The sequence below is a fragment of the Oncorhynchus mykiss genome, unplaced genomic scaffold (assembly GCF_013265735.2).
Source record: "Oncorhynchus mykiss isolate Arlee unplaced genomic scaffold, USDA_OmykA_1.1 un_scaffold_250, whole genome shotgun sequence".
Taxonomy (NCBI): Eukaryota; Metazoa; Chordata; class Actinopteri; order Salmoniformes; family Salmonidae; genus Oncorhynchus; species Oncorhynchus mykiss.
Window position 1 is genome coordinate 84,779 of NW_023493709.1, and position 27,281 is coordinate 112,059.

Here is a 27,281-nt window from a genome sequence, read left to right on the forward strand (position 1 = left end):
AGATAGTTCTCCATTTAACTGACTTTACCACGAGGGGAAACTAATGGGCTGCTGGCTGCTTAACCAAATGGATATATGGGTTTATCTAAAATCAATTCAAATTGTATTGGTCCATACACATATTTAGCAGATGTTGTGTAATATCTAACAAATTCACAACAATACACACAAATAGTTTGAGAACATTTCTCTCCACCTCTCTGTTCATCTCCTCTCCTAGGTGAGAGTATTGTTTGCTTGGAATTATCTCTCAGTTGAGAGGAATAAGGAGAGGAGACGAGGGGAATAAGGAGATAAATCAAATTCAACTTTATTTGTCACATGCGCCGAATACAGCAAGTGTAGACTTTACCGTGAAATGCTTACTTACAAGCCCTTAACCAACAGTGCAGTTCAAGAAGAGTTAAGAAAATATCTACCAAATAAACTAAAGTAAAAAAGAATAAAAAGTAACACAATAAACTAACAATAACGAGGATATATACAGGGGGTACTGGTATCGAGTCAGTGTGGAGGCTATATACAGGGGGTACTGGTATCGAGTCAGTGTGGAGGCTATATACAGGGGGTACTGGTATCGAGTCAGTGTGGAGGCTATATACAGGGGGTACTGGTACCGAGTCAGTGTGGAGGCTATATACAGGGGGTACTGGTATCGAGTCAGTGTGGAGGCTATATACAGGGGGTACTGGTACAGAGTCAGTGTGGAGGCTATATACAGGGGGTACTGGTATCGAGTCAGTGTGGAGGCTATATACAGGGGGTACTGGTACCGAGTCAGTATGGAGGCTATATACAGGGGGTACTAGTACCGAGTCAGTATGGAGGCTATATACAGGGGGTACTGGTACCGAGTCAGTGTGGAGGCTATATACAGGGGGTACTGGTATCGAGTCAGTGTGGAGGCTATATACAGGGGGTACTGGTACCGAGTCAGTATGGAGGCTATATACAGGGGGTACTGGTACCGAGTCAGTGTGGAGGCTATATACAGGGGGTACCGGTATCGAGTCAGTATGGAGGCTATATACAGGGGGTACTGGTACCGAGTCAGTATGGAGGCTATATACAGGGGTACTGGTACCGAGTCAGTATGGAGGCTATATACAGGGGGTACTGGTACCAAGTCAGTGTGGAGGCTTTATACAGGGGGTACTGGTACAGAGTCAGTGTGGAGGCTATATACAGGGGGTACTGGTACAGAGTCAGTATGGAGGCTATATACAGGGGGTACCGGTATCGAGTCAGTGTGGAGGCTATATACAGGGGGTACTGGTACCGAGTCAGTGTGGAGGCTATATACAGGGGGTACCGGTATCGAGTCAGTGTGGAGGCTATATACAGGGGGTACCGGTATCGAGTCAGTGTGGAGGCTATATACAGGAGGTACCGGTATCGAGTCAGTGTGGAGGCTATATACAGGGGGTACTGGTACCGAGTCAGTGTGGAGGCTATATACAGGGGGTACCGGTATCGAGTCAGTGTGAAGGCTATATACAGGGGGTACCGGTATCGAGTCAGTGTGGAGGCTATATACAGGGGGTACTGGTACCGAGTCAGTATGGAGGCTTTATACAGGGGGTACCGGTATCGAGTCAGTATGGAGGCGATATACAGGGGGTACTGGTACCGAGTCAGTGTGGAGGCTATATACAGGGGGTACCGGTATCGAGTCAGTGTGGAGGCTATATACAGGGGGTACCAGTACAGAGTCAGTGTGGAGGCTATATACAGGGGGTACCGGTATCGAGTCAGTATGGAGGCTATATACAGGGGGTACTGGTACCGAGTCAGTGTGGAGGCTATATACAGGGGGTACCGGTATCGAGTCAGTGTGGAGGCTATATACAGGGGGTACCGGTATCGAGTCAGTGTGGAGGCTATATACAGGGGGTACCGGTATCGAGTCAGTGTGGAGGCTATATACAGGGGGTACCGGTATCGAGTCAATGTGGAGGCTATATACAGGGGTACCGGTAAAGAGTCAATGTGGAGGCTATATACAGGGGGTACCGGTAGCGAGTCAGTGTGGAGGCTATATACAGGGGGTACCGGTATCGAGTCAGTGTGGAGGCTATATACAGGGGGTACCGGTATCGAGTCAGTGTGGAGGCTATATACAGGGTGTACCGGTATCGAGTCAATGTGGAGGCTATATACAGGGGGTACCGGTACAGAGTCAATGTGGAGGCTATATACAGGGGGTACCGGTACAGAGTCAGTGTGGAGGCTATATACAGGGGGTACCGGTACAGAGTCAATGTGGAGGCTATATACAGGGGGTACTGGTACCGAGTCCGTGTGGAGGCTATATACAGGGAGTACTGGTACCGAGTCAGTGTGGAGGCTATATACAGGGTGTACAGGTACAGAGTCCGTGTGGAGGCTATATACAGGGGGTACCGGTATCGAGTCAATGTGGAGGCTATATACAGGGGGTACCGGTATCGAGTCAATGTGGAGGCTATATACAGGGGGTACCGGTATCGAGTCAATGTGGAGGCTATATACAGGGGGTACCGGTACAGTGTCAATGTGGAGGCTATATACAGGGGGTACTGGTACCGAGTCAGTGTGGAGGCTATATACAGGGGGTACTGGTACCGAGTCAGTGTGGAGGATATATACAGGGGTACCGGTACAGAGTCAATGTGGAGGCTATATACAGGGGTACCGGTACAGAGTCAATGTGGAGGCTATATACAGGGGTACCGGTACAGAGTCAATGTGGAGGCTATATACAGGGGTACCGGTACAGAGTCAATGTGGAGGCTATATACAGGGGGTACCTGTATCAAGTCAATGTGGAGGCTATATACCATGGGTACTGGTATCGAGTCAGTGTGGAGGCTATATACAGGGGGTACCGGTACTTAGTCAATGTGGAGGCTATATACAGGGGGTACCGGTACCGAGTCAGTGTCGAGGCTATATACAGGGGGTACAGAGTCAATGTGGAGGCTATATACAGGGGGTACCGGTACCGAGTCAGTGTGGAGGCAATGTACAGGGTTTACTAGTACCGTTGTCAGTGTGGAGGTTATATACAGGGGGTACTGGTTCCAAGTTGATGTGCAGGGCGACAGGTTAGTCGAGAAATTTGTACATGTAGGTAGGGGTGAAGTGACTATGCATAAATAATAAACAGAGAGTAGCAGCGGTGTACAAAACAAATGGAGGGGGGTCAATGTCAATAGTCCGGTGGCCATTTGATTAATTGTTCAGCAGTCTTATGGCTTGGGGATAGAAGCTGTTAAGGAGCCTTTTGGTCCTAGAATTGGCGCTCCGGTACCTCTTGTCGTGCGGTAGCAGAGAAAACAGTCTATGACATTGATGACTTGAGTCTCTGACAATTTTATGGATTTTCCTCTGACACCGCCTATTATATAGGTCCTGGATTGCAGGAAACTTGGTCCCTGTGATGTACTGGGCCGTGCGCTCAACCCTCTGTAGTGCCTTACAGTCAGATGCCGAGCAGTTGCCATTCCAGGCGGCGGCTGCTCTCGATGGTGCAGCTGTTGAAGTTTTTGAGGATTTGGGGACCCATGCCAAATCTTTTCAGTTTCCTGAGGGGGAAAACGTTTTGTAGTGCCCCTTCACGACTTTCTTGGTGTGTTTGGACCACGATAGTTTGTTAGTGATGTGGACACCAAGGAACTTGAAACTCTCGACCCGCTCCGCTACATCTCCATCGATGTTAATGGGGGCCTGTTCGGCCCTCCTTTTCCTGTAGTCCACGATCAGCTTCTTTGTCTTGATCACATTGAGGGAGAGGTTGTTGTCCTGGCACCACATTGCCAGTTCTCTGACCTCCTCCCTAAAGGCTGTCTCATCGTTGTCGGTGATCAGGCCTACCACTGTTGTGTCGTCAGCAAACTTAATGATGGTGTTGGAGTCGTGTTCGGCCACTCAGTCGTGTGTGAACATGGAGTACAGAAGGGGACTAAGTACACACCCCTGAGGGGCAGTGTGGAGTGCGATTGAGATTGCGTCATCTGTGGATCTGTTGTGGCTGTATGCGAATTGGGGTGGGTCTAGGGTATCCGGAGGATACTGTTGATGTGAGCCATGACCAGCCTTTCAAAGCACTTTGTGGCTACCGACGTAAGTGCCACGGGACGGTAATCATTTAGGCAGGTTACCTTCGCTTCCTTGGGCACAGGGACTATGGTGGTCTGCTTGAAACATGTAGGTATTAGAGACTCAGTCAGGGAGAGGATGAAAATGTCAGGGAAGACACTTGCCAGTTGGTCAGCGCACGCTTTGAGTACCAGTCCTGGTAATCCATCTGGCCCTGCGGCCTTGTAAATGTTGACCTGTTTAAAGGTCTTGCTCACATCGGCTACAGAGAGCGTTATCACATAGTCAACCAGAACAGCTGGTGCTCTTGTGCATGCTTCAGTGTTTTTAGCCTCGAAGCGAGCATAAAAGGCATTTCGCTCATCTGGTAGGCTCCCATCACTGGACAGCTCGTGTCTGGATTTCCCTTTGTCGTCCATATTGATGCTTTGCTTGTTTGATGGTTCGTCTGAGGGCATAGCGGGATTTCTTTCTTAGGCATCCAGATTAGTATCCCGCTCCTTGAAAGCGGCAGCTCTAGCCTTTAGCTCGTGTGGATGTTACCTGTAATCCATAGCTTCTGGTTGGGAAATGTACGTACGGTCACTGTGGGGACGACGTCATCGATGCACTTATTGATTAAGCTGGTGACTGATGTGGGATACTCCTCAGTGCCATTGAATGAATCCAGGAATATATTCCAGTCTGTGCTGCAAAACAGTCCTGTAGTTTAGCATCTGCGTTATCTGACTACTTCCGTATTGAACCAGTCACTGGTACTTCCTTCTTTAGTTTTTGCTTGTAAGCAGGAATCAGGAGGATATAATTATGGTATGTTTTGCCAAATGGAGGGCGGGGGAAAGCTTTGTATGCATCTCTGTGTGTGATGTAAAGGTGGTCTAGAGTTTTTTTTCCTCTGGTTGCACATGTGACATGCTGGTAAAAATTTGGTTAAACTGATTTACGTTTGCCTGCATTAAAGTCCCCGGCCACTAGGAGCACCGCTTCTGGGTGAGCAATTTCTTGTTTGCTTATGGCCTTATAGAGTTGTTTGAGTGCTGTCTTTGTGCCAGCATTGGTCTGTGGTGGTAAATTGACGGCTACGAATAACACAGATGAGAACTTTCTTGGTAGATAGTGTGTTCTACAGCTTACCATAAGGTATTCTTCCTCAGGCGAACAATACCTTCTTTAATATTAGACAAGGAGAGTGATACGGAGAAGACAAGGATAGGAATGAGGAGAGGAGACAAGCAAATGAACAAGGAATGGAGGCAAGTTCTCCCATGTTCAACCTTCCCAAGTTCTCGCATGTCACACCACTTCTCCGTGCCTCCACTGGCTTCCTGTTGAAGCTCGCTACAAAACCATGGTACTGCCTACAGAGCAGCAAGAGGAACTCCCCTCCCTGCCTTCAGGCTATGCCCACCTATGGTCTCTAGGCCCTCCCACCCCTTTCCCTGAAGCTAGGACAGCAGAGTCCCCCTCCCTACCTTCAGGCTATGCCCACCTCTGGTCTCTAGGCCCTCCCACCCCTTTCCCTGAAGCTAGGACAGCAGAGTCCTTGCCCATCTTCCGGAAACATGTGAAACCGCTTCAAAGAATATCTTAAATAATCTCACAGCATCCCCCTTGCACCTCCTCCTCATCCAGACCCCCCCAATGTTTAAACAAATTAATAATAACAATAAAAATAATATGCCTTTTGTGAACTAACACCCCCAAAATATATAATAACAATAAAAGATAATATGTATTTCGTGAACTAACACTTGCACTTGACTTTCTTCCTCCTTACCAGCTCTGACTTTGCTGATAGTTATTTATTGAAGAAAAATGGACTTACTATGACTCTTATATGTGGTTGTCCCACCTAGCTACCATCAGGCTTCCAATTGGCTCATTCATCCCCCCTCCTCTCCCCTGTAACTATTCCCCAGGTCATTGCTGTAAATGAGAATGTGTTCTCACTCAACTTACCTGGTAAAATAAGGGTTAAATAAAAAGGTCTTAAGATGAATGCATTAACTGTAAGTCACTCTGGATAAGAGTGTCTGCTAAATTACTAAAATGTAAATGTAACAAGGAGAGGAATAAGGAAATAAGACAAGAAGAAGACCCTTTAATGTTAAAGAGATTCTCCGGTACTTTTCTATACTTACCAGTAGTTCTTAAAGTAGTGCCCACGAGCCCAAAGTGGTTTGCTGAAAATTGAGTACAACATCACATATGTGCAGATATGTGCACGACTTCATTGGTCTCGCTCCGCCTCATGTGCGCAGCCCCTCGCAAAAGGCGAGGAGCTGAAGCTCATTGGCTAGAACTCAAATTGCTAGGGGTGCTGGCCCACGTGGGGGAAAATGTAGGGGGAAATGGCACAGCACAGCTTCCAGAAAAACAGTCGCTTTCAAGATAGTGATTTCATAGCTAACCCAAGACAGTAATTCTGCTAATAGATTCAGCATGTATGACTAAAGAGGATTATATAATACATAGTAGTTGTTCCCAAGCATGTCTTTAAAAAGGTTTAAAATATATTTTTTAACCAGGCAAGTCAGGTAAGAAAAATTCTTATTTACAATGACGGCCTACCCCAGCAACGCTGGGCCAATTGTGCACCGCCCTATGGGACTCCCAATCAAAATGGATTTGAACCAGGGACTGTAGTGACACCTCTTGCACTGAGATGCAGTGCCTTAGACCACTGTGCCACTAGGGAGCCCATATAGATGCACCTGATGTGTATGAAACTAGTTTCTTAGGTCTGACAGCAGTGGAACTTGTATCCTAGGAACAGGGTTAGAAGTATCAGTGAAAGAAGACATGGGGGCGAGGCGGCTGCTCGGGGATTACTCTCTCTCTCCTAGCGCCCTGAGACTACTTTCTTGTTTGCAACTACTCTGTGGTGTGGTAAGGCTGCTGCCTAGGTTACCCTAACACTGCTGCCTGGATGATGAGCCTTAGAAAATACTAAATGTATTAATAAAGTATTCCTAACATAAATATATCTACTAAACATATTACAAGTATTTCTAACATAAATATACCTACTAAATATATTAATAAAGTATTACTAACATAAATGTATCTACTAAATATATTAAGAAAGTATTCCTAACATAAATATATCTTCTAAATATATTAATAAAGTATTCCTAACATAAATGTATCTACTAAATATATTAATAAAGTATTCCTAAAATAAATATACCTACTAAATATATTAATAAAGTATTACTAACATAAATATACCTACTAAATATATTAATAAAGTATTACTAACATAACAATACCTACTAAATGTATTAATAAAGTATTACTAACATAAATATACCTACTAAATATATTAATAAAGTATTACTAACATAAATGTCTCTACTAAATATTTTAATAAAGTATTACTAACATAAATGTATCTACTAAATATATTCATATATTAATAAAGTATTACTACTTATGATGATGTCTTTTAACATTCCCATATCATAAATGTTTCCACGGTGAACATAAATGAATTAATAAATATGCAGTATAATATAATCCTCATTAATCCGCAGAATGGCAGCATCACCAGTCTGAGAGATAGAAGGGGGAGGGGATGAGAGAGTGAGAGGTTGGATGGAAAGAGAGAGATAGAAGGGGGAGGGGATGGAGTGAGAGAGATAAAAGGTGGATGGAGAAAGAGAGGGAGGGAGGGTGCTGGATGCTCTCGTGCAGCTCGGTTCATTTCTGCACTTTACTGTCCTGCTGCTGCCTGCTACCTCCGATTACTGAAAAGAGACAGAGACATCTAGACAGCACTTCTACTGAAAGAGAGATAGAGAAGGAGAGAGCTAAAGAGAGAAAAAGAGATATAGAGAGTGAGGGATAGAGAGAGAGAGACGGAGAGAGAGAGATATATAGAGAGACGGAGAGAGAGAGACGGAGAGAGACAGATATATATAAAGAGAGAGAGAGCTAAAGAGAGAAAGAGAGATATATAGAGAGGGGATAGAGAGATAGAGAGAGAGGGAGAGAGACGGAGAGAGAGAAGATGACCATCAACACGCTGACAAAAGGAGGAGCTCAGAGGGAGCAGATGTATTGCCTCAGAAAGGTACCGTAACTACACTAAACCCTACTCACTACTCCTACACCATAACCCCTAAACCTTACTACTAACCCTGAACACTGCCCCTAACCCCTACACCCTAAACCCTAACACCATCCCCTAAACCCTAACCCCATCCCCTAAACCCTGCCCCTAACCCCTACTCCCTAAACCCTACTCGCTAATCCTAACCCCTAAACCCTGTCCCTAACCCCTGCTTCCTAAACCCTAACCCCCACTCCCTTACCCCTAAACACTGTCCCTAACCCCTACTCCCTAAACCCTACTCGCTAACCCTAACCCCTAAACCCTGTCCCTAACCCCTGCTCCCTAAACCCTAACCCCCACTCCCTAACCCCTAAACCTTGTCCCTAACCCCTGCTCCCTAACCCCCACTCCCTTACCCCTAACCCCTGCTCCCTAACCCCCACTCCCTTACCCCTAAACCCTGTCCTTAACCCCTACTCCCTAACCCCTACTCTCTATTTTTTTATTTAACCAGGTAAGCTAGTTGAGAACAAGTTCTCATTTACAACTGCGAAGCAGTGCGACACAAACAACAACACAGAGTTATACATGGAATAAACAAGAGTACAGTCAATAACACAATAGAAAAAGAAGAAAGTCTATATACCGTACGCAAATGGCGTGAGGTGGTAAGGCAGTAAATCGGCCATAGTAGCGAAGTAATTACAATTTAGCAGATTAACACTGGAGTGATAGATAAGCAGATGGTGATGTGCAAGTAGAAATACTGGTGTGCAAATGAACAGAAAATTAAATAAAAACAATAGGGGGATGAGGTAGGTAGATTGGATGGGCTATTTACAGATGCGCTATGTACAGCTGCAGCGATCGGTTAGCTGCTCATATATATGATGTTTAAAGTTAGTGAGGGAAATAGAAGTCTCCAGCTTCAGCAATTTTTGCAATTTGTTCCAGTCGTTGGCAGCAGAGAACTGGAAGGAAAGGCGGCTAAAGGAGGTGTTGGCTTTGGGGATGACCAGTGAGATATGCCTGCTGGAGTGCGTGCTACGGGTGGGTGTTTTTATCGTGACCAGTGAGCTGAGATAAGGCGGAGCTTTAGCTAGCATAGACTAACTCTGTCTGAGAAGTAGTTGGTGAAACAGGCGAGGCAGTCATTTGAGAAACCAAGGCTGTTGAGTCTGCCGATAAGAATACGTTGATTGACACATTCGAAAGCCTTGGCCAGGTCGATGAAGACAGCACAGTACTGTAGTTTATTGATGGCTATTATGATATCGTTTAGTACCTTGAGCGTGGCTGAGGTTCACCCGTGACCAGCTCGGAAAACCGGATTGCACAGAGGAGAACGTACGGTGGGATTCGAAATGGTCAGTGATCTGTTTATTAACTTTGCTTTTGAAGACTTTAGAAAGGCAGGGCATGATGGATATAGGTCTATAATAGTTTGGGTCTAGAGTGTCACCCCCTTTTAAGAGGAGGATAACCGTGGCAGCTTTCCAATCTTTGGAGATCTCAGATGATACAAAAGAGAGGTTGAACAGACTAGGAATAGTGGTTGCATTTGAGTGAAGGAGAAGCTGGGGAGGCTTGGGCAAGTAGCTGCGGGGGGTGCGGAGCTGTTGGCCGGGGTTTGGGTAGCCAGGAGGAAAGCATGGGCAGCCGTAGAGAAATGTTTATTGAAATGCTCGATTATGGTGGATTTATCGGTGGTGACAGTGTTACCTAGCCTTAGTGCAGTGGGCAGCTGGGAGGTGGTCTTATTCTCCATGGACTTTACAGTGTCCCATCATTTTTTGGAATTAGAGCTACAGGATGCAAATTTGTGTCAGAAATTTCTTGCCTTTGCGTTCATTATTGACTGCGTGTATTGGTTCCTGACTTCCCTGAAAAGTTACACATCTCAGGGACTATTCGATGCTATTGCAGTCCGCCACAGGATGTTTTGTGTTGGTCAAGGGCAGTCAGGTCTGGTTATATCTGTTCTTAGTTCTACATTTTTTGAATGGGGCATGCTTATTTTGAATGGGGCATGCTTATTTATCTGAGATCCTGATTGAAAACAGCAGATGTGTATTTGGAGGGCTAGTTGGTCAGGATAACATCTATGTGGGTGCCCATGTTTAAGGATTTAGGGTTGTACCTGGTGGGTTCGTTGATAATTTGTGATAATCTTAGATTTTAGTTAAGTTTAGTTTAGTTTAGTTTTAGCATATCCCAGTTTAAATCACCTCACAGAACGAACTCTGAAGATAGATGGGGTGCAATCAATTCACATATGGTGTCCAGGACACAGCTGGGAGCTGAGGGGGGTCTATTACGGTTTTTCTGATGACTGCCTTGCCTGGTTCACCAACTACTTTGCAGACAGAGTTCAGTGTGTCAAATCGGAGGGCATGCTGTCCGGTCCTCTGGCAGCCTCTATGGGGGTGCCACAGGGTTCAATTCTCGGGCCGACTCTTTTCTCTGTATATATCAATGATGTTGCTCTTGCTGCGGACGATTCCCTGATCCACCTCTACGCAGACGACACCATTCTATATACTTCCGGCCCGTCCTTGGACACTGTGCTATCTAACCTCCAAACAAGCTTCAATGCCATACAACACTCCTTCCGTGGCCTCCGACTGCTCTTAAACGCTAGTAAAACCAAATGCATGCTTTTCAACCGATCGCTGCCTGCACCCGCATGCCCGCCTAGCATCACCACCCTGGATGGTTCCGACCTAGAATATGTGGACATCTATAAGTACCTAGGTGTCTGGCTAGACTGCAAACTCTCCTTCCAGACTCATATCAAACATCTCCAATCGAAAATCAAATCAAGAGTCGGCTTTCTATTCCGCAACAAAGCCTCCTTCACTCACGCCGCCAAGCTTACCCTAGTAAAACTGACTATCCTACCGATCCTCGACTTCGGCGATGTCATCAAAAAATGGCTTCCAACACTCTACTCAGCAAACTGGATGCAGTCTATCACAGTGCCATCCGTTTTGTCACTAAAGCACCTTATACCACCCACCACTGCGACTTGTATGCTCTAGTCGGCTGGCCCTCGCTACATATTCGTCGCCAGACCCACTGGCTCCAGGTCATCTACAAGTCCATGCTAGGTAAAGCTCCGCCTTATCTCAGCTCACTGGTCACGATGGCAACACCCATCCGTAGCACGCGCTCCAGCAGGTGTATCTCACTGATCATCCCTAAAGCCAACACCTCATTTGGCCGCCTTTCGTTTCAGTTCTCTGCTACCTGTGACTGGAACAAATTGCAAAAATCGCTGAAGTTGGAGACTTTTATCTCCCTCACCAACTTCAAACATCTGCTATCTGAGCAGCTAACCGATCGCTGCAGCTGTACATAGTCTATCGGTAAATAGCCCACCCATTTTTACCTACCTCATCCCCATACTGTTTTTATTTATTTTATTTTATGCTCTTTTGCACACCAATATCTCTACCTGTACATGACCATCTGATCATTTATCACTCCAGTGTTAATCTGCAAAATTTTAATTATTCGCTTACCTCCTCATGCCTTTTGCACACAATGTATATAGACTCTCCTTTTTTTCTACTGTGTTATTGACTTGTTAATTGTTTACTCCATGTGTAACTCTGTGTTGTCTGTTCACACTGCTATGCTTTATCTTGGCCAGGTCGCAGTTGCAAATGAGAACTTGTTCTCAACTAGCCTACCTGGTTAAATAAAGGTGAAATAAAATAAATAAAAAATAAATAAAAAACAGGTGTCAACAGTGACAGACTTATTTCTGGAGAGATTCATTTTTTAAATTAGAAGCTAGAACTGTCTGGGCATAGACCTGGAAAGTATGACAGAACTTTGTAGGCTATCTCTGCAGTAGATTGCAACTCCTCCTCTTTTGGCAGTTCTATCTTGACGGAAAATGTTGTAGTTGGGGATGGAAATCTCAGAACTCTTTGGTGGCCTTCCTAAGCCAGGATTCGGGCACTGCAAGAACATCAGGGTTGGCGGAGTGTGCTAAAGCAGTGAGTAAAACAAACTTAGGGAGGAGGCTTCTGATGTTAACATGCAAGAAACCAAGGCTTTTTGGGTTACAGAAGTCAACACATGAGAGTGCCTGGGGACACACAGGGCCGGGGTTAACCCTCACATCACCCGAGGAACAGAGGAGGAGTAGGATGAGGTTACGGCTAAAGGCTATCAAAACTGGTCGTCTAGTGCGTTGGGGACAGAGAATAAAAGGAGCAGATTTCTGGGCGTGGTAGAATAGATTCAGGGCGTAATGTACAGACAGGGGTATGATAGGGTGCGGGTACAGTGGAGGTAAACCTAGGCATTGAGTGATGATAAGAGAGGTTGCATCTTTGGACACGCTAGTTATGCTGGGTGAGGTCACCGCATGTGTGGGAGGTGGGACAAAAGAGGTATATGAGGCATGTTGAGTGGGACTTGGGGCTACGCAGTGAACTAAAACAATGACAACTATCCTAAACAACAGTAGCTATGGCATATTGACATTTGAGAGAGACATAAAGCGATGCTTCACATGTGTAGATTGGGAGAGATAGCTAAGACAACAACAGGTAAGACAACAACAGCTAATCATCTAAGACAACAACAACAGGTAAAATGGCGATGAATGGGCAGAGAGTGTCGGTTAACTACACACAGGGCCTGAGTTCGTGGCTGAGGCCGACAGATAAACAAAGGTAAACAAAGTGGCCGACAGATAAACAAAGGTAAACAAAGTGGCCGACAGATAAACAAAGGTAAACAAAGTGGCCGACAGATAAACAAAGGTAAACAAAGTGGCCGACAGATAAACAAAGGTAAACAAAGTGGCCGACAGATAAACAAAGGTAAACAAAGTGGCCGACAGATAGACAAAGGTAAACAAAGTGGCCGACAGATAAACAAAGAAAATAAACTAAATAAACTAAATGGAGTACCGGGATGAATGAACAGTCCATCAGGCATCAGCTATGTAGCCAAGTGAACATTGGGTCCAGTGAACAGCAATAGATGAAACAGGGAAGCCGGGGTAGTCGTTACTACGCTAGCAAGCGGGAGACACGCCGTTTAAAGTTAGCAGGCCGGGGCTAGTAGAAGCGTCTGCTCCGACGGCCGGTTGAGGGCACAGCGGATGGAGTTACGTTGGCGGACCAGTCGTGGTGGTACGGCGGGGCATCGTGTCGACAAAGGGACCAGGCCAGTTGGCGGAAGAGGTATTGTAGTTGTAGTAATTTTGTTTGCTAACCAGGATATGCGCCTGGCTCGCGGCTAAGTGGTGCTAGCTTCGGGACAGGGGCGTAAACCCTAACTCCTACTAACCCTACTCCCTACACCCTAACCCCTTCTCCATAACCCTAACCCCTACTCCCTAACCCCTACTCAATAACCCTAACCCCTACTCCCTAACCCTATCCCATAAATCCAATTCCTAAACCCTAACCCCTACTCCATAACCCCTACTCCCTAACCCCTAAACCCTAACCCCTAATCCCTATCCCTAAACCCTATTCCTAACCCCTACTCCCTAACCCCTACTCCCTACTATGTAACCCTACTCCCTAACCCCTACTCCCTAACCCCTAATCCCTATCCCTAAACCCTATTCCTAACCCCTACTCCCTAACCCCTACTCCCTACTATGTAACCCTAACCCCTACTCCCTAATCCCTAACCCCTACTCCCTAACCCCTACTCCCTACTCTGTAACCCTAACCCCTACTCCCTACTCTGTAACCCTAACCCCTACTCACTATCCCCTAAAACCTAACCCCTAAACCCTAACCCCCTAACCCCTACTCCCTACTCTGTAACCCTAACCCCTACTCACTATCCCCTAAACAATAAACCCTACTCCCTAACCCCTACTTCCTAACCCCTACTCCCTACTCTGTAACCCTAACCACCAAACCCTAACCCCTTCTCCCCAACCCCTACTCCCTAACCCTAAACCCTACTCCCTACTCTCTAACCCCTATCCCCTAACCCCTACTCCCTAACCCTTAACCCCTATCCCCTAACCCCTATCCCCTAACCCCTACTCCCTAACCCCTACTCCCTATCCCCTACTCCCTACTCCCTAGAGCTCAAAGTTTCTGAGTGTGTGTCTCCCTAACCCCTATGTGTTTGTGTGTGTGTGTGTGTGTGTGTGTGTGTGTGTGTGTGTGTGTGTGTGTGTGTGTGTAGATGGAGAGAGTGATCGTAGCAATGCAAGATCCTGACATGGGGGTGAAGATGAGAAACCAGAGACTCCTCATCACCGTTATACCACACGCCATGACCGGTAGGTTACCAAGGTTGCAATACCATGACCTCTAGGACCTCATCACCGTTATACCACCCCACCATGACCTCTAGGTCCTCATCACTGTTATACCACCCCGCCATGACCTCTAGGACCTCATCACCGTTATACCACACGCCATGACCGGTAGGTTACCAAGGTTGCAATAACATGACCTCTAGGACCTCATCACCGTTATACCACATGCCATGACCGGTAGGTTACCAAGGTTGCAATACCATGACCTCTAGGACCTCATCACCGTTATACCACATGCCATGACCGGTAGGTTACCAAGGTTGCAATACCATGACCTCTAGGACCTCATCACCGTTATACCACCCCACCATGACCTCTAGGTCCTCATCACTGTTACACCAACCCACCATGACCGGTAGGTTACCAAGGTTGCAATACCATGACCTCTAGGACCTCATCACCGTTATACCACATGCCATGACCGGTAGGTTACCAAGGTTGCAATACCATGACCTCTAGGACCTCATCACTGTTATACCACCCCACCATGACCGGTAGGTTACCAAGGTTGCAATACCATGACCTCTAGGACCTCATCACCGTTATACCATATGCCATGACCGGTAGGTTACCAAGGTTGCAATACCATGACCTCTAGGACCTCATCACCGTTATACCACATGCCATGACCAGTAGGTTACCACGGTTGCAATACCATGACCTCTAGGACCTCATCACCGTTATACCACCCCACCATGACCTCTAGGTCCTCATCACTGTTATACCACCCACCATGACCTCTAGGTCCTCATCACTGTTATACCACCCCACCATGACCTCTAGGTCCTCATCACTGTTATACCACCCCACCATGACCGGTAGGTTACCAAGGTTGCAATACCATGACCTCTAGGACCTCATCATCCTTATACCACATGCCATGACCGGTAGGTTACCAAGGTTGCAATACCATGACCTCTAGGACCTCATCACCGTTATACCACCCCACCATGACCGGTAGGATACCAAGGTTGCAATAACATGACCGCTATGTCCTCATCACCGTTATACCACCCCACCATGACCTCTAGGACCTCATCACCATTATACCACCCCACCATGACCGGTAGGATACCAAGGTTGCAATAACATGACCTCTATGTCCTCATCACCGTTATACCACCCCACCATGACCTCTAGGTCCTCATCACTGTTATACCATCCACCATGACCTCTAGGTCCTCATCACTTTTATACCACCCCACCATAACCTCTAGGTCCTCATCACTGTTATAATACATTCCATTACTGGTATATTACCTAGGTTACCACACCATGACCTCTTGGTCCTCATCACTGTTATACCACCCCACCATGACCTCTAGGTCCTCATCACTGTTATACCACCCCACCATGACCTCTAGGTCCTCATCACTGTTATGCAAGATCCTGACATGGGGGTGAAGATGAGAAACCAGAGACTCCTCATCACCGTTATACCACACGCCATGACCGGTAGGTTACCAAGATTGCAATACCATGACCTCTAGGACCTCATCACCGTTATACCACCCCACCATGACCTCTAGGTCCTCATCACTGTTATACCAACCCACCATGACCTCTAGGACCTCATCACCGTTATACCACACGCCATGACCGGTAGGTTACCAAGGTTGCAATAACATGACCTCTAGGACCTCATCACCGTTATACCACATGCCATGACCGGTAGGTTACCAAGGTTGCAATACCATGACCTCTAGGACCTCATCACCGTTATACCACATGCCATGACCGGTAGGTTACCAAGGTTGCAATACCATGACCTCTAGGACCTCATCACCGTTATACCACCCCACCATGACCTCTAGGTCCTCATCACTGTTACACCACCCCACCATGACCGGTAGGTTACCAAGGTTGCAATACCATGACCTCTAGGACCTCATCACCGTTATACCACATGCCATGACCGGTAGGTTACCAAGGTTGCAATACCATGACCTCTAGGACCTCATCACTGTTATACCACCCCACCATGACCGGTAGGTTACCAAGGTTGCAATACCATGACCTCTAGGACCTCATCACCGTTATACCATATGCCATGACCGGTAGGTTACCAAGGTTGCAATACCATGACCTCTAGGACATCATCACCGTTATACCACATGCCATGACCAGTAGGTTACCACGGTTGCAATACCATGACCTCTAGGACCTCATCACCGTTATACCACCCCACCATGACCTCTAGGTCCTCATCACTGTTATACCACCCACCATGACCTCTAGGTCCTCATCACTGTTATACCACCCCACCATGACCTCTAGGTCCTCATCACTGTTATACCACCCCACCATGACCGGTAGGTTACCAAGGTTGCAATACCATGACCTCTAGGACCTCATCATCCTTATACCACATGCCATGACCGGTAGGTTACCAAGGTTGCAATACCATGACCTCTAGGACCTCATCATCCTTATACCACATGCCATGACCGGTAGGTTACCAAGGTTGCAATACCATGACCTCTAGGACCTCATCACCGTTATACCACCCCACCATGACCGGTAGGATACCAAGGTTGCAATAACATGACCTCTATGTCCTCATCACCGTTATACCACCCCACCATGACCTCTAGGACCTCATCACCGTTATACCACCCCACCATGACCGGTAGGATACCAAGGTTGCAATAACATGACCTCTATGTCCTCATCACCGTTATACCACCCCACCATGACCTCTAGGTCCTCATCACTGTCATACCATCCACCATGACCTCTAGGTCCTCATCACTTTTATACCACCCCACCATAACCTCTAGGTCCTCATCACTGTTATAATACATTCCATTACTGGTATATTACCTAGGTTACCACACCATGACCTCTTGGTCCTCATCACTGTTATACCACCCCACCATGACCTCTAGGTCCTCATCACTGTTATACCACCCCACCATGACCTCTAGGTCCTCATCACCGTCATACCAACCACCATGACCTCTAGGTCCTCATCACTGTTATACCACCCACCATGACCTCTAGGTCCTCATCACTGTTATACCACCCCACCATGACCTCTAGGTCCTCATCACTGTTACACCACCCCACCATGACCTCTAGGTCGTCATCACTGTATACCACCCCACCATGACCTCTAGGTCCTCATCAATGTCATACCACCCACCATGACCTCTAGGTCCTCATCACTGTTATACCACCCACCATGACCTCTAGGTCCTCATCACTGTTATACCACCTACCATGACCTCTAGGTCCTCATCACTGTTATACCACCCTACCATGACATCTAGTCCTCATCACTGTTATACCACCCACCATGACCTCTAGGTCCTCATCACTGTTATACCACCCACCATGACCTCTAGGTCCTCATCACTTATACCACCCACCATTACCTCTAGGTCCTCATCACTGTTATACCACCCACCATGACCTCTAGGTCCTCATCACTGTTATTCCACCCCACCATGACCTCTAGGTCCTCATCACTGTTATACCACCCTACCATGACCTCTAGGTCCTCATCACTTTTATACCACCACACCATGACCTCTAGGTCCTCATCACCGTTATAATACACGCCATGACTGGTATATTACCTAGGTTACCACACCATGACCTCTAGGTCCTCATCACCTTCATAAAACACGCCATGACCTCTAGGTCCTCATCACTGTTATACCACCCCACCATGACCTCTAGTCCTCATCACTGTTATAGCACCCCACCATGACCTCTAGTCCTCATCACTTTTATACCACCCCACCATGACCTCTAGGTCCTCATCACTGTTATTCCACCCCACCATGACCTCTAGGTCCTCATCATTGTTATTCCACCCCACCATGACCTCTAGGTCCTCATCACTGTTAAACCACCCCACCATGACCTCTAGGTCCTCATCACTGTTATACCACCCCACCATGACCTCTAGTCCTCATCACTGTTATTCCACCCCACCATGACCTCTAGGTCCTCATCACTGTTATTCCACCCCACCATGACCTCTAGGTCCTCTTCACTGTTATTTCACCCCACCATGACCTCTAGGACCTCATCACTGTTATACCACCCCACCATGACCTCTAGGTCCTCATCACTTTTATTCCACCCCACCATGACCTCTAGGTCCTCATCACTGTTATTCAACCCCACCATGACCTCTAGTTCCTCATCACTGTTATTCCACCCCACCATGACCTCTAGGTCCTCATCACTGTTATACCACCCCACCATGACCTCTAGGTCCTCATCACTGTTATACCACCCCACCATGACCTCTAGGTCCTCATCACTGTTATACCACCCACCATGACCTCTAGGTCCTCATCACTTATACCACCCACCATTACCTCTAGGTCCTCATCACTGTTATACCACCCACCATGACCTCTAGGTCCTCATCACTGTTATTCCACCCCACCATGACCTCTAGGTCCTCATCACTGTTATACCACCCTACCATGACCTCTAGGTCCTCATCACTTTTATACCACCACACCATGACCTCTAGGTCCTCATCACCGTTATAATACACGCCATGACTGGTATATTACCTAGGTTACCACACCATGACCTCTAGGTCCTCATCACCTTCATAAAACACGCCATGACCTCTAGGTCCTCATCACTGTTATACCACCCCACCATGACCTCTAGTCCTCATCACTGTTATAGCACCCCACCATGACCTCTAGTCCTCATCACTTTTATACCACCCCACCATGACCTCTAGGTCCTCATCACTGTTATTCCACCCCACCATGACCTCTAGGTCCTCATCATTGTTATTCCACCCCACCATGACCTCTAGTCCTCATCACTGTTAAACCACCCCACCATGACCTCTAGGTCCTCATCACTGTTATACCACCCCACCATGACCTCTAGTCCTCATCACTGTTATTCCACCCCACCATGACCTCTAGGTCCTCATCACTGTTATTCCACCCCACCATGACCTCTAGGTCCTCTTCACTGTTATTTCACCCCACCATGACCTCTAGGACCTCATCACTGTTATACCACCCCACCATGACCTCTAGGTCCTCATCACTTTTATTCCACCCCACCATGACCTCTAGGTCCTCATCACTGTTATTCAACCCCACCATGACCTCTAGTTCCTCATCACTGTTATTCCACCCCACCATGACCTCTAGGTCCTCATCACTGTTATACCACCCCACCATGACCTCTAGGTCCTCATCACTGTTATACCACCCCACCATGACCTCTAGGTCCTCATCACTGTTATTCCATCCCACCATGACCTCTAGGTCCTCATCACTGTTACACCACCCCACCATGACCTCTAGGTCCTCATCACTGTTATACCACCCCACCATGACCTCTAGTCCTCATCACTGTTATTCCACCCCACCATGACCTCTAGGACCTCATCACTGTTATACCACCCCACCATGACCTCTAGGTCCTCATCACTGTTATTCCACCCCACCATGACCTCTAGGTCCTCATCACTGTTATACCACCCCACCATGACCTCTAGGTCCTCATCACTGTTATTCCACCCCACCATGACCTCTAGTCCTCATCACTGTTATACCACCCCACCATGACCTCTAGGTCCTCATCACTGTTATACCACCCCACCATGACCTCTAGGTCCTCATCACTGTTATTCCACCCCACCATGACCTCTAGGTCCTCATCACTGTTATTCCACCCCACCATGACCTCTAGGTCCTCATCACTGTTATTCCACCCCACCATGACCTCTAGGTCCTCATCACTGTTATTCCACCCCACCATGACCTCTAGGTCCTCATCACTGTTATTCCACCCCACCATGACCTCGAGGTCCTCATCACTGTTATAGCACCCCACCATGACCTCTAGTCCTCATCACTGTTATACCACCCCACCATGACCTCTAGGTCCTCATCACTGTTATTCCACCCCACCATGACCTCTAGGTCCTCATCACTGTTATTCCACCCCACCATGACCTCTAGGTCCTCATCACTGTTATTCCACCCCACCATGACCTCTAGGTCCTCATCACTGTTATTCCACCCCACCATGACCTCTAGGTCCTCATCACTGTTATACCAACCCACCATGACCTCTAGGTCCTCATCACTGTTATACCACCCCACCATGACCTCTAGGTCCTCATCACTGTTATACCTGTTTATCCACTTGTCCTTCAGACAAGGAGGGGACTGAAAATGTTGTTAGAAGCAAGAAACCACTTTACAAAATAAAATTCATTATTATTCTCATACCATTATTACGGAGAATCAGACAAATTATACTACCCTCTGCCTATTGGCTACTTAGCTTATTCAAGCCTGTCACAAAATACAACACTCACTAGAGGTCTAGAAATGTAAATGTTTTGTGCTCTTGTAGGAAGCAATCAATCCCCCATTGTTGACTACAAATGATCTATAACTAGGATAATAACTCACTAACTAGTTCAGGATATGAACAATGTACACACGTGGCTACATGCAGCTCTCGCTTTGATCTCAAAACAAGTGCATCTACTCACGACCGCTCATGCTGTAAACACAGTCCAGTGCATCTACTCACGACCACTCATGCTGTAAACACAGTCCAGTGCATCTACTCACGACCGCTCATGCTGTAAACACAGTTCAGTGCATCTACTCACGACCGCTCATGCTGTAAACACAGTCCAGTGCATCTACTCACGACCGCTCATGCTGTAAACACAGTCCAGTGCATCTACTCACGACCGCTCATGCTGTAAACACAGTCCAGTGCATCTACTCACGACCGCTCATGCTGTAAACACAGTCCAGTGCATCTACTCACGACCGCTCATGCTGTAAACACAGTCCAGTGCATCTACTCACGACCGCTCATGCTGTAAACACAGTCCAGTGCATCTACTCACGACCGCTCATGCTGAGTAGTGCATGTCAGTGCAATAGAATCCTACTCCGATGCGTTCTGCCTGCAACAAAATCTCATGCATAGTTTGTTTTGTTTCAGTATGTTGCATTGAAACCTATTACATTGTTGCATTGTTGAACCTATCACAATTCCCACAGTAAAGGGAAACATTGATAGTTTTAACTAAGGGGGAAAGTAGAAAGTTGAGTGAATTTCAATCTCGTGCTTCTCTGTGCTGATATTTATTTTGCACGGCAGTCCTGGGGAGCTGCGAGCCTGCTCAGGCATGCAGCTTAGAGGTAATATTGGTCCTGGGGCTTGTGGGGTCTGTTTGATGCTCCAGATACTCAACTAGTCTAAAGAAGGACAGTTTTATTGCTTCTTTAATTAGAACAATAGTTTTTAGCTGTGCTAACAACAGGGTTTCCTTTTTAAAATGATAAACTTGGATTAGCTAAAACAACGTGCCATTGGAACACAGGAGTGATGGTTGCTGATAACGGGCCTCTGTACGCCTATGTAGATATTCTATTTAATAAAATGCCGTTTCCAGCTACAATAGAAATGAGAGAGTTAGTTAGTTACTACAGCTACAATAGAAATGAGAGAGTTAGTTAGTTACTACAGCTACAATAGATATGAGAGAGTTAGTTAGTTACTACAGCTACAAGTCATTTACAACACTAGTTAGTTAGTTAGTTAGTTACTACAGCTACAATAGAAATGAGAGAGTCAGTTAGTTACTACAGCTACAATAGTAATGAGAGAGTTAGTTAGTTACTACAGCTACAATAGAAATGAGAGTTAGTTAGTTACTACAGCTACAATAGAAATGAGAGAGTTAGTTAGTTACTACAGCTACAATAGAAATGAGAGAGTTAGTTAGTTACTACAGCTACAATAGATATGAGAGACTAAGTTAGTTACTACAGCTACAACATTAACAATGTCTGCACTGTACTTCTGATCAATTTTAATGAATGAAAAATGTGCTTTTCTTTCAAAAAACAAAGACACTTCTAAGTGATCCCAAAGGTTTGAAAGGTTGTGTATATTAATGCCACCTGTCAGTGATCCCAAAGGTTTGAACGGTCGTGTATATTAATGCCACCTGTCAGTGACCCCAAAGGTTTGAAAGGTTGTGTATATTAATGCCACCTGTCAGTGACCCCAAAGGTTTGAAAGGTTGTGTATATTAATGCCACCTGTCAGTGACCCCAAAGGTTTGAAAGGTTGTGTATATTAATGCCACCTGTCAGTGACCCCAAAGGTTTGAAAGGTTGTGTATATTAATGCCACCTGTCAGTGACCCCAAAGGTTTGAAAGGTTGTGTATATTAATGCCACCTGTCAGTGATCCCAAAGGTTTGAAAGGTTGTGTATATTAATGCCACCTGTCAGTGACCCCAAAGGTTTGAAAGGTTGTGTATATTAATGCCACCTGTCAGTGATCCCAAAGGTTTGAAAGGTCGTGTATATTAATGCCACCTGTCAGTGATCCCAAAGGTTTGAAAGGTTGTGTATATTAATGCCACCTGTCAGTGACCCCAAAGGTTTGAAAGGTTGTGTATATTAATGCCACCTGTCAGTGACCCCAAAGGTTTGAAAGGTTGTGTATATTAATGCCACCTGTCAGTGACCCCAAAGGTTTGAAAGGTTGTGTATATTAATGCCACCTGTCAGTGATCCCAAAGGTTTGAAAGGTTGTGTATATTAATGCCACCTGTCAGTGACCCCAAAGGTTTGAAAGGTTGTGTATATTAATGCCACCTGTCAGTGATCCCAAAGGTTTGAAAGGTTGTGTATATTAATGCCACCTGTCAGTGACCCCAAAGGTTTGAACGGTCGTGAATATTAACGCCACCTGTAATGATTTTAAAAGGATAGTGATGATCAAAAGGTTTGTGATCTGTCCAGATCCCTCTACACTTGGCATTTATCCAGATCCCTCTACACTTGGCATTTATCCAGATCCCTCTACACTTGGCATTTATCCAGATCCCTCTACACTTGGCATTTATCCAGACCCCTCTACACTTGGCATTTATCCAGATCCATCTACACTTGGCATTTATCCAGATCCCTCTACACTTGGCATTTATCCAGATCCATCTACACTTGGCATTTATCCAGACACAACGGGTCCCTGAATACCTCCGGAGGGGGTCAGGAAGATCTGATCACAGTCACATCACAATGCCTGTTTTAATCGTCTACACCTATCTGGCAACGTGGGCACAATCAGCATGCTGACCAGATCAGGACAAAGGATGCATGTTAGAACCAGGTATAAACGGGGCAAACGTCTCTTTCTCTTTAGGTAATGATGTCATTGAATGGCTGATTCAGAAATACAACATAACAGAGGAAGGTAAGTCTTGTTGTTCCTTATTCACTGTGGATGTATTCCTCCTGTCACTATGTCTAGTTTTATACCATATCTTTGTCTCAAAGCTGCAATGTGTCACTTCTTGGGAATGTGTGTGTAGAGGCTCGCCACCTGGGAGGACTCCTGGTGCAGTATGGGTACATCTATCCTCTGAGAGATCCGCGCTCTCTACTGCTGAGATCTGATGACTCTCCTTACCGCTTCCAGGTAACACACACATACATCTCCCTAACTCTCTATCCTCTCTACTGCTGAGATCTGATGACTCTCCTTACCGCTTCCAGGTAACACACACAGACATCTCCCTAACTCTCTATCCTCTCTACTGCTGAGATCTGATGACTCTCCTTACCGCTTCCAGGTAACACACACAGACATCTCCCTAACTCTCTATCCTCTCTAATGCTGAGATCTGATGACTCTCCTTACCGCTTCCAGGTAACACACACAGACACACACAGACATCTCACTCTCTCTCTCCACTCTACTCCTCTCTCTCCTCTCTCCTCTCTACTCCCCCCTCTCTCTCTCCACTCTACTCTTCTCTCTCCTCTTACTCCCCTCTCTCTCTACACATGCAGACACGTCTCTCTCCCCTCTCCTCTACTCCCCCCCTCTCTCTCCACTCTACTCCTCTCTCTCCTCTTTACTCCCCTCTCTCTCTCTACACATGCAGACATGTCTCTCTCTCCTCTCTACCCCCCCTCTCTCTTCACTCTACCCCCGCTCTCTCTCTATACTCTACTCCTCTCTCTCCTCTCTCCTCTCTACCCCCTCTCAGGCTTTGCTCACTGAGTCTGTACATAGTCAAAGCTTTCCTTAAGTTTGGTTCAGTCACAGTGGTCAGGTATTCTGCCACTGTGTACTCTCTGTTTAGGGCCAAATAGCAGTCTAGTTTGCTCAGATTTTTTGTTAATTCTTTCCAATTTTTGTTTTCTCATGATTTGGTTGGGTCTAATTGTGTTGCTGTCCTGGGGCTCTGTGGGGTCTGTTTGTGAACAGAGCCCCAGGACCAGCTTGCTTAGGGAACTCTTCTCCAGGTTCATCTCTCTGTCGGTGATGGCTTTGTTATGGAAGGTTTGGGAATCTCTTCCTTTTAGGTGGTTGTAGAATTTAACATCTCTTCTCTGGATTTTGATAATTAGCGGGTATCGGCCTAATTCTGCTCTGCATGCATTATTTGGTTTTTACGTTGTACACTGATGATATTATTGCAGAATTCTGCATGCAGAGTCTCAATTTGGTCTTTGTCCCATTTTGTGAATTCTTGGTCGAATCCGTTTTTGAAATCAACAAAGCATGAGAAGACTTTGCCTTTGTTTTGGTTTGTTTGTCAATTAGGGTGTGCAGGGTAAATACATGTTCTGTCATAACATAATTTGGTAAAAAGCCAATTTGACATTTTCTAAGTACATTGTTTTCACTGAGGAAATATACGAGTCTGCTGTTAATGATAATGCCGAGGAATTTCCCAAGGTTGCTGTTGACGCATATATGGGGTCATATTTGTCTTCACTTTTGTGGATTGGGGTGATCAGTACTTAGTTCCAAATATTGGGGACGATGCCAGAGCTAAGGATGATGAGAGTTTTAGTATAGCCAATTGGAATCTGTGGTCTGTATATTTGATCATTTCATTAAGGATACCATCAACACCACAGCATTTTTGGGTTGGAGGGTTTTTATTTTGTCCTGTAGTTCATTCAAGGGAATTGGAGAACCCAGTGGGTTCTGGAATCCAGTGGGTTCTGGAATCCAGTGTGTTCTGGAATCCAGTGGGTTCTGGTCGTCTTTAATTGTTGATTCTAAGATCTGCATTTGATCATGTATATATGTTTTTGCTGTTTGTTCTTTGTTATAGAGACAAAAGATTAGAGAAGTGGTTAACCCACACATCTCCATTTTGGATAGATAATTATTTGTGTTGTTGTTTGTTTTCCGTAGTGTATTTCTGTATTGTTTTAGTGATTCACCATAGTGAAGGCGTAGACTCAGGTTTTCTGGGTCTCTATGTTTTTGGTTGCAGAAGTTTCTCAATTTCTTTCTTATGTTTTTGCATTCCTCATCAAATAATTTGTCATTGTTGATTAGTTTCTTCGGTTTTCTGTTTGACATTTTTAGATTTGATAGGGAAGCTGAGAGGTCAAATACACTGTTAAGATTTTCTACTGCCATGTTTACACCACCATTATTACAGTGGAACGTTTTGTCCAGGAAGTTGTCTAAAAGGGATTGAATTTGATGTTTCCTAATTGTTTTTTGGTAGGTTTCCACACTACATTCCTTCCATCTATAGCATTTCTTAAAATTACTCAGTTCCTTTGGTTTTGATGCCTCATCATTGAGTATTCCTCTGTTCAAGTAGACTGCTGAGATCTGATAGGGGTGTCAGTGGGCTGACTGTGGTCTGATAGGGGTGTCAGTGGGCTGACTGTGATCTGATAGGGGTGGTTACCTACCATAGGAGGCCCCTCAAAGCCTACCATTGACTATGTACATACCCAGCGTGTAACAGAGCTGCAGGAGTTGTGGACTGTTTTTATTGGTTATGTTGTCATAGTTGTGTGGTACAGGGGCATATGGGGGAGGGAATGCTGTCACCTGCAGCCAGGTGTTTGTCCCCCTGTGTGCTGAGGGTGTCAGGTTCTTGTCCGGTTCTAGCATTTAGGTTGCTACAGACTAGTACACGTCCCTGGGCCTGGAAATGATTGATTTCCCCAGCCAGGATGGAGAAGTTGTCTTCATTAAAGTATGAGGATTCTAGTGGGGTGATATAGGTAGCACACAGGAGGACATTTTTCTCTATTAAGATAATTTCCTTTTGAATTTCTAGCTAGATGTAAAATGTTCCTGTTTTGATTAATTTAATAGAGTGAGTTAGGTCTTAGGTCTGGTCTATACCAAATGAGCATATCCCCGGAGTCCCTTCCCTGTTTCATCCTGGTGGTTTGGTGGATTGGACAACCAGCTCTCTGTAACCTAGAGGGTAACCAGTGGGTCCGTGTCCTCTATACCACCCACCTGGTAGTGTGGTGGATGGGACTACCAGCTCTCTGTAACCTAGAGGGTAACCAGTGGGTCCGTCTCCTCTATACCAGGTTTCTTGTAGGATGACAATGTCTGTATTTCTGATTTCTTTGATGAATTCCAGGTTCCTGCTCTTTAGGCCAAAGGCAGATGACCTCAGGCCTTGGATATTCCAGGATGAGATAGTGAAGGCTATAGGTTTCATAAAGTGTCCAATGTTGTTGGTCGTGTGGTTTGGCCTCACGCAGACATCTCCCTCTTTCTGAACATCTCTCTCTCTCATTCTCTCTCAGACTCCATATTTCTGGACCAGTAGCCGCTGGCCTGCCTCAGAGCTGGACTATGGTGAGGTTAAGGGTTAAGTGGGAACTGCATCCGCTGATTCTGCCTTGTTTTCTGGCTTCCTCCTCAAGAAATACTGGCGGCCATGACAGAAGTCATACGTTAGTTGGCTTGGGGGTGTGGTTTGATGGGGGTGTGGTTTGATGGGGGTGTTTCTTGTGTGTCTCCTTGCCATCACCAAGACATACCCATCTGTCAGAACCT

The 27,281-nt window shown here is 46.1% G+C and overlaps 1 protein-coding gene across 1 annotated transcript in view; it reads left to right on the forward strand.

Annotated features, from left to right (window-relative positions):
- Positions 1–7,973: 7,973 nt before the first annotated feature.
- LOC110518376 (regulator of G-protein signaling 11) overlaps positions 7,974–27,281 on the forward strand; it is a 74,306-nt gene continuing 54,998 nt past the window's right edge. The window contains exons 1-5 of the mRNA XM_036973460.1: positions 7,974–8,155; positions 14,315–14,411; positions 23,640–23,690; positions 23,809–23,915; positions 27,029–27,080. Coding sequence (XP_036829355.1) covers positions 8,093–8,155; positions 14,315–14,411; positions 23,640–23,690; positions 23,809–23,915; positions 27,029–27,080 — 370 coding nt within the window. The 5' untranslated portion in view covers positions 7,974–8,092. The remainder of the gene's footprint in view (positions 8,156–14,314; positions 14,412–23,639; positions 23,691–23,808; positions 23,916–27,028; positions 27,081–27,281) is intronic.